The sequence below is a fragment of the Mauremys mutica genome, chromosome 9 (assembly GCF_020497125.1).
Source record: "Mauremys mutica isolate MM-2020 ecotype Southern chromosome 9, ASM2049712v1, whole genome shotgun sequence".
NCBI lineage: Eukaryota > Metazoa > Chordata > Testudines > Geoemydidae > Mauremys > Mauremys mutica.
Window position 1 is genome coordinate 19,382,396 of NC_059080.1, and position 12,786 is coordinate 19,395,181.

A 12,786-nucleotide genomic window follows, 5' to 3' on the forward strand; every position below is an offset into this window, starting at 1 on the left:
AATTAAGTTAATAAGCTATGATTTGATTTTGTGTATTTAGAGGAACAAACCAAGCATATATTTCTCTGAACTGTCCAGGAGAACGGTGGACATTACAGAGTACATGGTTTTGGGAAAATCTGGGACAGAGAGTGTGGTGGAGTTAACCTGCAAGTAGTAACCAAGACTGGCGGGACCCAGAGTGGGGCTGTAGACAGATTGCTGGGGTTAGAGCTGCTGAACCAGGGCTGTCTAGCACACAGACCCTCAGGATGTGATCTGCATGCTTGTAGATTGTTTGTAAGAGGCCCAGGTTGGGAGCGACAGTCGCAGAGCATTGTGAAGCACCCAAGGTTACAGGGCAGCGGATGACAACCCCTCACAGGTCTGGATTGCACTCCAGAATGTGGCACTGGTACTTGGGACCTGAAGACTGATTGCCGTTTCTAGGCATCACCATAATACGAATAATAATAAATCTTCAACAGACATTACAAAAATTAATAGCCACTTCTAATTTTACAGAGGTACCCATGAACTAAAACAGTAGCATTATGCATTATTCCAGATGAGAGATGCTACAGACTTAACATATTGCAATCTGATCAGGTAAATGTGTTATTGACACAGTCATACACTGTTGATATATAACAGAACCACACTCCTTGCCAATTTAGCATAACATTTATAGCAACTCTCTCTCATTTTATCTTTAAAAGACAAAATTGGCATTTGATATAGCTGGCATTGCCTAGATATGGTAGGATAATATTTAGCACTTTACTTGTTCCACCTGCTGTATAACGTTAATTAAGATGGAGTTAGTATTATTAACCCCATTTTTACAAATGGTGAAAGAGATGAAGTTAAGAGGAGTGGCGAAAGTCACACAGCAAACAAGTGGCAAGGATGGAATTAGCATTCAGGATTTCCTTCCTCCCAAGAATCAATGGATAATTTAATTTCTGCACACTGTATAGAAATGATGGATTAGGTCATAGGGGTTGGGGAGCAGTCCTGTACAGAAAAGATTCCCTAGAATATCAAAAGATTTTTTAGGCAGAGAGCACCACAAGTCAGAAATATGGATGGTTACAGTGAGTACAACTACTCCAAATATAAACAGGACAAACATTTAAGGCCACAATCTTGCAAAAATGTATGCATGAGTTTAGAATAGAATATCAGGGTTGGAAGGGACCTCAGGAGGTCATCAAAGCAGGACCAATCCCCAGACAGATTTTTGCCCCCGATCCTGAAATGGCCCCCTCAAGGATTGAACTCACAACCCTGGGTTTAGCAGGCCAATGCTCAAACCACTGAGCTATCCCTCCCCAAAGTTTAACTTTACATACTGTGAAGAGTTCCACTGACCTCACACAATGTGTAAAATTAAGCATGTGTGAAAGTCTTTGCAGTGTAAATAGGCTCTCTCAACACCATGAGCAATTGCTTCCTATAGAAGTTCCTTCTGGAGACTATAAAAGGAGAATATTTTTTACTTACTCTTGAGTAACACACAGGAGCTGGTTGAAAGAATCACTGGAACTAGAGATGGCCATCTAGTCTCATCTCCCTACCTCTGAAGAATAATTGTTACCTATAGTATGTTTGTCAGTGTTTTCTCTAGCCCTAGTGATTCAGGCTATGGGGCTTCCAACCCTTCCATTGAGCAGCATCTCTTTTTACTGATAGTCAGCCTAAATTCTCTCCCATAATTTCATCTCATTACTCCTAGTTAAACATGTCTTCCCATTTCACATATAAAGGGGTGCCAATCACCACAGTAACGAGATAATATTTAATGAATTCCTTGGGCCACCCTAAATAATTCCTTTTCCTCCCTGATGTTTACAACATTTCAATACTAGTAGACAGTTATGCCTATGTCTCACTAGCCATTGTTTTGCCAAGTGATTCATACAGAGCTCTTCTAACCCATCCGCCACAGAGTCATTTTTGTTTTCTCTGAATTCTCTACTATTTGTCAACATTTTTGTTAGTGAAGTCCAAAGGACTCTCCCCATCCCCCATATTCATCCCATTAAAGATAGACAGCAACAAAATACTTATAGCATGAAATGAGGGGGAAATTGTCTTAGGCATCTTGAGTTAATCATCTTCAATTAATCCAGAGGACTAAGGAAATGAGTCTCAACACTACAGGGGTGGGTCTTCACATGTACAATCCCAGTAGCATGAAAAATAATTATATAGATAATACCTCATTCAGCAAATTGAGTCTGTACCCCCATATTTCTGTACATTTAATTCTAGGCAGTATGATATGCTAAAGGGAAGTGAATTAGTCATACAAACTCAGTACAAAAAAATGTAGTTTGCCATTACCTGATAAGGAAGCATCAAATCCCATGTCCTCTATTGCAGATTTTAAGTCTTCTGGACAAGTTAGGAGAGGATCATATTTTATAGTCCCATTATGATTCACAAGAGACACACATACTGATTTTACACCTGGCTTTCGGGAAATGACTCCCTCAATAGATTGCACACAAGAATTACAAGTCATTCCCTCAATATTTACCACAGTAACTTGAGTAACGGACTGGTTGGTGCTGTTTAAAGCTGTCTGAGAAGATTTCACTGGAGATATCTGTGCGCTGAAAAGCTCGACGTTTTCATATTCATCAGGAAGACTGACTTTAAACGTCCCTGGTGATACTGCCTCTATGGCTCTTCTCAGTTCATCTATGCTGATGAAGTCTGGGTCGTACTTTACAGTAGCTGTTTTCTTCTCTAAAGAAACTACTATGCTTGCTACAGATGGGAGTGCTGATATGCTGCTCTGGATATTCAAGACACACGAATTGCAGTGCATGCCATCGACTCTGAAAACAATGGCCTTTAAGTCATTAATATGCTTTGGACTATTTTGAAGGGTTCCCTCTGAAGATTTGGTTTGGGTATTCTTTAAACGCTCCACATCAATAACACCCAGCTTGATGGGTTTGGGCTGTTTTTTGATAAATGCTGTGAAACCTGCAGCTTCAATTTGGTTTTTTATTTCCTCTGCTGTAATTAGATGAGGCTGATACACAATAACAGCTTCCTGATTGTCTAGGGAGACTAAAAATTAAAACAGAAAAATGTATTAGTGTCTTTGCTCCCCATCCTCTCCTCATAACATTTCATTTAAATATCACTGACCAAACAGAGTCCTATGAGCAGCGCATCTTGTCAATGGGGTAAAATTTTCAAAAAGCGATTTAATCACTAAGTCTCACTGAAAGTCAATGCGATGGATTTAGGCTCTTAAGTGCTTAAATCACTGAAAAAGGGACTTAGGTACTTTTGAAAACTGTACCCAAAGTGATCTAGTTTTTCTACCTTTGGTGCCTAATACTGCAACAGGTCTTAATCTCCTGTTGCCTCATTTTTTGACCTTTTCCTAGAAAGTTCATGCCTTGCCCAGCAGTATGTTAGTTATTTCTTACATTAATGCTAAACAAACTCTTCTATCATAGACCCCCCAAGTCATTTTCTTTATGTTATAGACAATTAATTAGGTGTTTCTGCCATCTCCATTTACGACACTACCTTACATAAACCATTATTAGTTATTTAAGGTTAGATGGAAAAGAAAAGTTAGATATAATTAGAGCTATAAAAGAAAAAGGAACACTATTACTCCTGTCCCAATCAAAACGTAAAGCATTCATGTGAGACCAATAGCCTGGTCAGACACTGGGTTATTTTCTTTATGACACTGTCAATCAACTTCAATACTAATTTGAATCCTGTTGTCTCTAGGCCTGGCAGTCTCCTGGGCAGAGATGATGCACTGTACCAAACTGCAAAATGGTTTTGTAAAGTAGGCAAGTGTTCGGTCATTGGGGAAGTGAAAGAGACTAGAATGTTCCTGTTAGAAACTGGAATCAGTTAGAAACTCATTTTCACTTGTGCTCTAAAACACTGGTTCTCAAAGCCGGTCCGCCACTTGTTCAGGGAAAGCCCCTGGTGGGCTGGGCCGGTTTGTTTACCTGCCGCATCCCCAGGTTTGGCCGATCGCAGCTCCCTCTGGCCGCAGTTCACCGCTCCAAGCCAATGGGGGCTTTGAGAACCACTGCTCTAAAACATGGAACTGGGTATCCACTGATACACAGGTGAATCATCCTACTGAACCACCTAGCTTCATGACAGATCGCATCAACAGATATGAAAAAAGGACAGCATAATCAATTAACAATCTACATGTAAAATTAAAATAAGGCATTACCTTTAATCCGCTGTACCCCTTGCAATTTGCCAATTTTTCCTTCTATGGTGCTGGTGCAAGAATGGCAGGTCATCCCCTCTACCTTCATCCTTAGCACAACATCACATGCTTGGGACCAATTGTAATCTTCACCAGTCCCTGATGTCTTCTCTGGTGCTGCAGTATTTAAATCTATGCCTGGCACCATTTGAATAATCTGGTTGCCATTTATAATGGAAGAAATGAATGTCACAACTGCAGTTTTTTGGTCAGAGGAAATTTTAACATTCAAGATACCTTTGTTCTTTAGTAGGGTGTTACAGATCTGTTCACATGTTACATGTGACTGAGTAGGAATGGTTAGAAAAGTAGTGTCAAGTAAAACAGGTTGTGGGTCTGAATCAGCCAGGGTAGCATCAAATCCCATATCAACTATCACTTCCTGAAGGGAGTCTGGAGACTGGAGTCTGGGGTCATAGATAATGGTTGCATTCTTTCCTTCTAGAGATACCTTGAAGAGGGAAAAAAAATGACTTAGAGTGAATACCACCCGCTAGTTTAATATCAAATAGTTTTATCTACTGTAGGATAAGCATGACATTCAAGCATTAGAGTTATCTTAAGTTCAGTTAAGGAAATATATACATGTTGTAAAGAAAGGCCCTGATTAACAAGTAGAAGGAAGGCCTTGAAAATAGTAACACCAGAAGGAATGGAATAGGGAGGATGTCCGATTCAAAGAATAACTAATGAGATAAGGGAAAGTTGTTAAAAAAAATGCCTCTAACCGATAGGGGTGACTGCAGATGGTTTTAAATAAGACAAAGTATCTGTCTTAAAATGAGGCAACATGGCCTTCCCAACCACATACCAGTGTTAAAGCTTATGTGAACCCAGGTGCAGTGGAAAAACTGTTGGTCCACAAGAAGGGGAGGAGATAGGGAAGAATGGCCTTCGGAAGGGGGAATGGCCTTGTCAGTCTTATCTGGGTTAAGACTGGAAATAAGGGTGAACTGTCTCAGATTGGTTTTTAGCTGAAGTCAAAAATTGGCAATGACATCATTTTTCTGCTGAAGAGTATAAAAAAGTAAACTCTTAAAGGGTCCATTGCTAATACCTGCCTAACCATGCTGGAGCCGACCAATATAGGTTTAAGCACCAGAGATGACCCATGCCTGCCAACAGTGAGGTGGCAGAGTGAGGGCAGCCACTTAGCAGTGTTACTGTGCATGCTCAGTCCATGCGAGCATGTTCAGTACAAGCCAAGCAGCAAATGGGGAGGGGCACATGCCCCTGCATGGCACTTCCCCCGCCCTCCCACACATCAGCTCTGCTAAGTGCTCCTGGGTGTAGCCCATTTGTAAGTATCTGGATCAAATGCTTATAAATGTTTTGTTACTGTTTGTATGTAGTAAATTGCTTATTATTTAGAGCAACTGTATAAGTATCATTTGGCCTTTGGATTTAATAGAAAAATGTATGGTTAAATTAGTGTTTGTTAGTTTCCCATACTAATAATTTCAAATATTAATAATTCCAACACCTACCACAGTGACACTTCTCCATGATCATTTGCCCTTTAGTGTTCACCTTGAAGAAGTAGTTTGAGACTGTACTTATGAAAACCATAAATTAACTTATGTTCACCTGTGTGACAACAACATGATTGGATATGGGAGGCTCTACCAGAGAAGCAGTCTGCCAATTTCAGAATCTTATGCTCTATTATAGGGTATACACTGTTCTCACACAGCAACTTTCCTACGTTGTCTCAATGCTTTTTAGAGTATATATTAAAACTCTAAAGTGAAGGTCTGTTGAACTGGATTAGTCATTGCAGATAAATGTATTAGATCTAATCTTAAAAAGCAGAAACTGTGCAAAGGCACAACTCTAATCTGTCATACAATGGTGCAGTGATGGATTACGGGAGTGTGGGAAGAAAAAGGAGGAAACAGAATGGGGGGGGAAGGGCTTCACTCTGTAACATTCCCAGGCATCTGTCGAATCTGTGAATCTAGCTCTCCGTTCAAACAGAGCCTTATATATAATCTGAGTTGTGTGTTCTACAACAGCCTGTTTTAGAGGTCTGAATGGATTGTTTAGAGAAAACAGGAGGGGGCGGGGGAAGCACAAGGTGATGGGCAAATGGCTGAAAAAGTAAGTCTGCAAAAGCAAGGATTTAAAAATGTTATTTAAAATGTACGTTGCAGTAGTGTCTAGAAACCTCAGCCTGGTCAGCGCCTCAATATTAAAGCTAAGATTTTGTCACAGATATTTGTAGTAAAAGTCAGGGACACGGGCAATAAAGAAAAATTAACGGAAACCTGTGACCTGTCCCTGACTTCTACTACAAATATCCGTGACAAAATGGGGACCCCCTAGGACTCCCACGACCTGCGGGGGCTCGGAGCTGTGGGGTCCCCCTGCCCATGGCAGCTGGGAGCTATGGGGTCCCCCTACCTGCAGTGGCTGGGAACTGTGGGGTCCCCCTGCTCACGGCAGGTGGGAGCTGCGGGGAGCTCCAGGGTCTCCCCTGACTCTCAAGGTGGGCAGGAGCTGCAGGGGGCAGGAGAAACCCCACAGCAGTTGTCAATATTTTTGTGATGCCAACACCAATCCACTATGCACTGGATGGTGACCACTAATTCATTTCCCACCATCACCAGATGGTAAATTTTCTGTCACTTCCAACCCAGGCCAGTTTTGCTTAGTATGTAAACTACTGCTGAAGGTGATATAACCCCATTTATTAGTTAAGATAAGCAAAAGAGCTGTAAATTCCTAGTATGAATTCATCAAATCACTGTAGTAGAACTTTGCTAGCCTTATTTTACTAACACACACACTTTATAATCTGGATACTCAAAAAAAATATGACCCTCCCTTCTTTGCAACAAAGGTTTAAAACCAGCATCTTGGAGTAAGGTTTCTTGTTACTTTATATTTACAACTTTCAGTTACCGAGAACACTTCATAATGTGCTAAAATACAAATGTCAAAACAAATAAAGATTTTGTGGGTATTATCCCTTTTTATTATGTTTGCTTACTCCATTTGCAAAATTCTATCGTTTGAAATGACCCTCCCATTTTCAGTATAGTTCTGCTGTAACAGATAAATCAAATTAAGAAGCGATTGGTTGATGCTGGCCCAGTGATCTTGTAGAGATGCAACACAGTTCCACTCGGGGAATTATTTTGCATACACGGGCTGCCAGCATATGAGAAGTTCAAGAGAAAATATCTAAACTACAAACAAGTATTCACATTATAAGAAGCAGAAATACATAGGGCCTGCTTGCTACTCTCTAAAAATTATACATAAAAGGTGTATTATTTCTTACAGCTAGGCCAAGAATTAGCTTTAGTCTAATTTTTCCCCGTATCAGCAATTAATTCCTGATGCTGACCTATAATTATTGAAACATGCTTATTCTACTAAAATTTGTAAAGACTCTACAGTAATTTCATATTGGTGAGAGTTACAACATTTCACATTTGCTTGTGTTGCAAATGTAATTCTCTCTGCATGTCCCTTTCCCCATATCAGCACTTAAGGGATGTTCCTCTTTTCATGTCTGTTATTTATGTACGTATTTAGCAGTAAACCCTGCCATAATTACACATTTATGGAGAAAATTAGCAGCTGCCCTGAATGGTGCTGGACAAATTATTTACACTGTGTTTTCTTTTTTAATTTTGATACATTTTGTGATGTCGTGTTTAACTATCAATCTTTAGGTCATAATTTAAATCCAATGTAACATGAAATAAGGACGTTTTCATAAACCGTTTATTGAGGAAACAGATATCCTGAATAGGAAACCTTCTTTCCAGTTCTTCATATGGTTCCTTAACGCCTCTATGGAATGGACCATGTTTTTGTTCTGTGTCTGTATAGCACCTAGTACTATGGGCTCCTGGTCCATAATTGGGGCTCCTCGGTGCTACTGCAATACAAATCAATAATATAATGGCATAAAATACTCCCACAGATGATCTTGAGTGGGGAAAATTGAAGCAAACTACAAAAAAATCTGTTGACTTCCAACCTTGAGATGCATGTCAACTGTTAGAACAACATACAATAGAAGAAACATAGAAACACAACTTTGTCACATCTACTTATATTCCAAACATGTCAGTTACGGTCCCGGCTGCCACCGGGCGCACCTGTGGTCCCTGTTGGCTGCCGGCCCCACGCACCTGGGGTCCCTCCATGGCCCACCTGTTTTGCTGAGTTCGCCACGCTGACCAAACAGGAAATGAAATTCAAAAGTTCCCGGGGCTTTTCCTGTGTACCTGGCTAGTGCATCAGAGTTCAAAGTGCTGTCCAGAGTGGTCACAATGGAACACTCTGGGATAGCTCCCGGAGGCCAATACCTTCGATTTGCGTCCACACTACCCCAAATTCGACCCAGCAAAGTCAATTTTAGCGCTAGTCCCCTCGCCGAGGAGTACAGAAGTCGATTTTATGAGCCCTTTAGGTCGACGGAATGGGGTTGGTTGTGTGGACGCATTCATTTTTAAATCGACCTAATGTGGCTAAATTCAACCTAACCCTGTAGTGTAGACCAGGCCTTAGAAGTAGGGATAGAGAGGATCAAAATCTAGTGAATGAGACACAGCTTTAGAATTCAACATGAGAACCATTAAAGAAAAAGCTATCTTTTTTCTTTAAGTTTTAGAGGTTCACAGACTTCCTAATCTTTCACATCATACAGTACAAATATCCCCAATTTAATTTGCTTCCAAGAGGCATGGAATCAAACATTATTATTTCAATTTCCAAAAGGGCAAACCAATACCAGGAACAGGCCCAACACATTATCTTCCAATTTTATCTTTTCCTTGGGCAAAAAACAACCAGGAGACCATTGCGGTGATCAAATTACATAAGTTTAATCAGTTTAATGACCACCTTTCTCCTTTTCTGTCATCAATTATGCAATTTGGCAGAATCAATAACAAGGATACAGTAGTTTATTGGTTTTCTTGCAATTACAAAACAAAATAACCCAAATTAAAGCTCTGTGTGGCTGCATTAGACATTCAACATATGCTTCCTTTGCTGGCCTATCTGATAACCCTTAAACACAACAGTGCCTCATTATTGACAGAGATTACGCATGGGCCAAAGGAAGAATAAATCTGTCCACCTAACTCAAAGTTTTGTTTCTGTAATGTGGACTAAGTATTAACTGTGACCTCCTGATTTTCATTATAAGCCTCTTCCACTTAAACTTTTAGGCTTTGGCTACACTTACACTTCAAAGCGCTGCCGCGGTAGCGCTGCCGCAGCAGCGCTTTGAAGCGCTAAGTGTAGTCAAAGCGCCAGCGCTGGGAGAGAGCTCTCCCAGCGCTGTCCGTACTCCACCTCCCTGTGGGGAATAACGGACAGCGCTGGGAACCGCGCTCCCAGCGCTGGGGCTTTGACCACACTGGCGCTTTGCAGCGCCGCAATTTGCAGCGCTGGAGAGGGTGTGTTTTCACACCCTGCTGCAGCGCTGCAAATTTGTAAGTGTAGCCAAGGCCTTAGTCTCTACAGTATATTTTTTGCAAAATAGGACTTGGCAAGAGGTGTATTCTATCCCACTGTTTCAAAACAAAGTGGTTAATGCCTTTCTTTTAAACACCCATTTCACAGTGTACTTGCTACTAATGGGGCTATACAGAGTATGTTATATTCAGGGAGGTCATGAATCATTCCCAGCGCAGGCTTTTGTGTAAAATTTTCAGGAGGAGGGTGGAACAATTTAAACTATAAAATGTTGACATTCTAGAACAGGGTCGGCAACCTTTCAGACGTGGTGTGCAGAGTCTTCATTTATTCACTCTAATTTAAGGTTTCGTGTGCCAGTAATACATTTTAACATTTTTAGAAGATCTCTTTCTATAAGTCTAAAATATATAACTAAACTATTGTTGTATGTAAAGTAAATAAGGTTTTAAAAATGTTTAAGAAGCTTCATTTAAAATTAAATTAAAATGCAAAGCCCCCTGGACCAGTGGCCAGGACCCAGGCAGTGTGAGTGCCACTGAAAATCAGCTTGTGTGCCACCTTTGGCACATGTACCATAGGTTGCCTACCCCTGTTGTAGAATGTTAAGCCTTTCAGGTCATTTTCCAAATGCACCAAGGGAAAGATACTAAAATAATTTTATTCTGCAGATAGTATTTTTCATTCATTTCAATTCTTCATTTTACTTAGTTTTAGTGGAGGTTTATTTATTGGTCTGATCGCAATATGTGCTCAATGTTACTATTAAAGTAGTATTTCCCTTGCTAAAAACAACGAACTATTGATTTTGCCAGTGGATCTGTTCTTTGTTACCAGAATCAATCAAGTTCAAATTCTGTTAAGTCACCAATGCAGATCAAAAGTAGGATCTAGTGTAAATATCACTGTTCACAGATCTCTGTAGCCAGCACCAACTCCTAGTGTAGGCAGAAGTAACTTATACTAGCTGGCTGCATCATATCCTCTGGTAAGCAGCTGCGCATTACAGCTAGTTATAGTGACCACATGCCAAAAAACAGGCTCCACTATTTTGGCAAGCCCAATGCCTGTCTAGACCACATGGATTAAGATGGAAATAACTCCCTACAGAAAGCATGGGTACATTGTTTTATGCAGGATTATTTAACTGCCACAGAATGTTAAAACTTCAATTGGCAGGGGAAAACTTCACCTGTGCACCAAGCAGTTAGGATTAACAGCACACTGCTGCTGTCATTGGTAGGACTGAATATGCCTTCTGGCACCAAACAACAGGTCACAAGACTAGAATGGATCAATCAGGTGTTAAATTGTTTTATTATTTGTAAACGTATTGTAAAATGGATGTATTGGTTAGAATGGAACAGCTTACATGTTAAAAATATTCCCCGGTGAGTTTTGTTTCAAGTTAGACAGATTCTTGCTTCCCCTCCCACCCCACCCCAGACTAGCCCATGTTACAAAAGCTGGATTTCTTGTTTGAGCCAGAAACTCTGACGATATGAAGTTTTGATTAAAAGTAGATGAATTATTTCTGCTAAAAGCTCAACCTCTTTTAAAAAGACTTTTGTATAGTAATAGTTAAATTAATAAGGAACAAGAAGAACTACTTTTTCCCCTTAAAAGATGCAGCTAATACCACCTCCCATTCCCATATAAACACAGTAAAAAGGAAAGGGAATTCTGAATGCCTGGCAGGGACACCAAGAATCTCACCTTTCCCTTGCATTACTCTTCATCCCCACTCTCAAATTCCACATCATAGTGACATTCCTCTTCCTTGTGAAAGGCACCATAGTTAATTAGCTTGGGATTTACTGAGCAACTCAAGGCACACCCTCCCTTCACAGGCTATCCAAGCTGCCTCACTACATTGCCAGACTGCAAGAAAAGATCTGAAGTAGTTTAGGGTAAAATAGCCACAGGAAGGCAACAGGACAGAACACTGGACTGTGATTTAGGAGACCTTGGGCAAGTCACCTCTGTGCCTCAGTTTAGCCCCGTCTGTAAAATGAGAATAATGATGCTTACCTCCTTTGTAAAGGTGCTATGAGATATCTAATGGAAATCCCTAGGTAGGAGCTAAGTGTTATTACTACTATTTTACTGGGATTAAAAGTGGAACACCACCACTTTTCCTATCGTTTGATATCTATCTGCTCTCTTCTTTTGGACTCTACATAATCTCCTCTCCTCTGCTTTCAATACATTACATTGCTGAACTCGGTTAAGTATGAGAGAAAAGGTGCTTTAGAAAAAAACATGAAATGAATTGTCATCAATTGCAGGAAAAGTATATCTCCGCATTTCTCTGGCACTGGAAATATGCCAAAGCCACTCTAAACAGCAGATTCACAGGTAATAAAATGACTATATATTTTTTAAGCCCTTTCCTCCTCTGTTGGATACTTCAGATCAATCTTTATCATGGCTTCTCCCATTAGAACCATATAATGTAGGAGACTTTGGTAGAGTTACTTACTTTGATATTGTGAATTCCATTCAGTTTCCCAATGTGTTGTTCAATGGTCTGAACACAAGAATTGCATGTCATCCCCTCCACGAAGGCTACCATGGATCTTGCCACCACTGACGGATCCATTCTGCTTGAGTCTTCACATTCCTATCAGTCAAAAGGAAATATTGAGACATGAATTAAAAAAAAAGGCAATCCAACTTCATATTTTCACTAAAGATCTAAAACAAGGTGATCTGCATAAGATTAAATAGATATTGTAACTGGGAACATATAATTTAAGTACAAGTAACAATTTGGTGGGGGTCAAGGAACTGCAGAGAAATAGATGTCTAAAGGAATCCTTTAACCATATATCCTTCACCTTTGAAGTATATACTTATTAAGAAAAGAGTTCATACATTTAAAACTTGCTCTGTGCTATAGCCAAGACAATTTAATTGCATGTACCAGCTCTGAATCACTAGTGTTCTACCTCCAAGCAAGGAGTTAAAAAAAACAAAACAAAACCAGTAAGATGTGGCTTTTTGTAATGTCAATTACCATGGTACTGGGTGAAATCTGAAGGAGAGAAGAATGCATGAGGAGAAGAGAATTAATTCTTCCACAGGTC

The 12,786-nt window shown here is 40.1% G+C and overlaps 1 protein-coding gene across 2 annotated transcripts in view; it reads right to left on the reverse strand.

The window, feature by feature from the left end:
• The window catches only part of ATP7A (ATPase copper transporting alpha), a 62,340-nt gene that overhangs the window by 26,708 nt on the left and 22,846 nt on the right, over positions 1–12,786 (reverse strand). For both annotated transcript variants that reach the window (XM_045030323.1, XM_045030322.1), the window contains 3 exons: positions 12,180–12,320; positions 4,217–4,706; positions 2,329–3,066 (listed from right to left, as the gene is read on the reverse strand). In XM_045030323.1, the coding sequence (XP_044886258.1) occupies positions 2,329–3,066; positions 4,217–4,706; positions 12,180–12,299 (1,348 nt within the window). In that variant the 5' untranslated portion in view covers positions 12,300–12,320. The remainder of the gene's footprint in view (positions 1–2,328; positions 3,067–4,216; positions 4,707–12,179; positions 12,321–12,786) is intronic.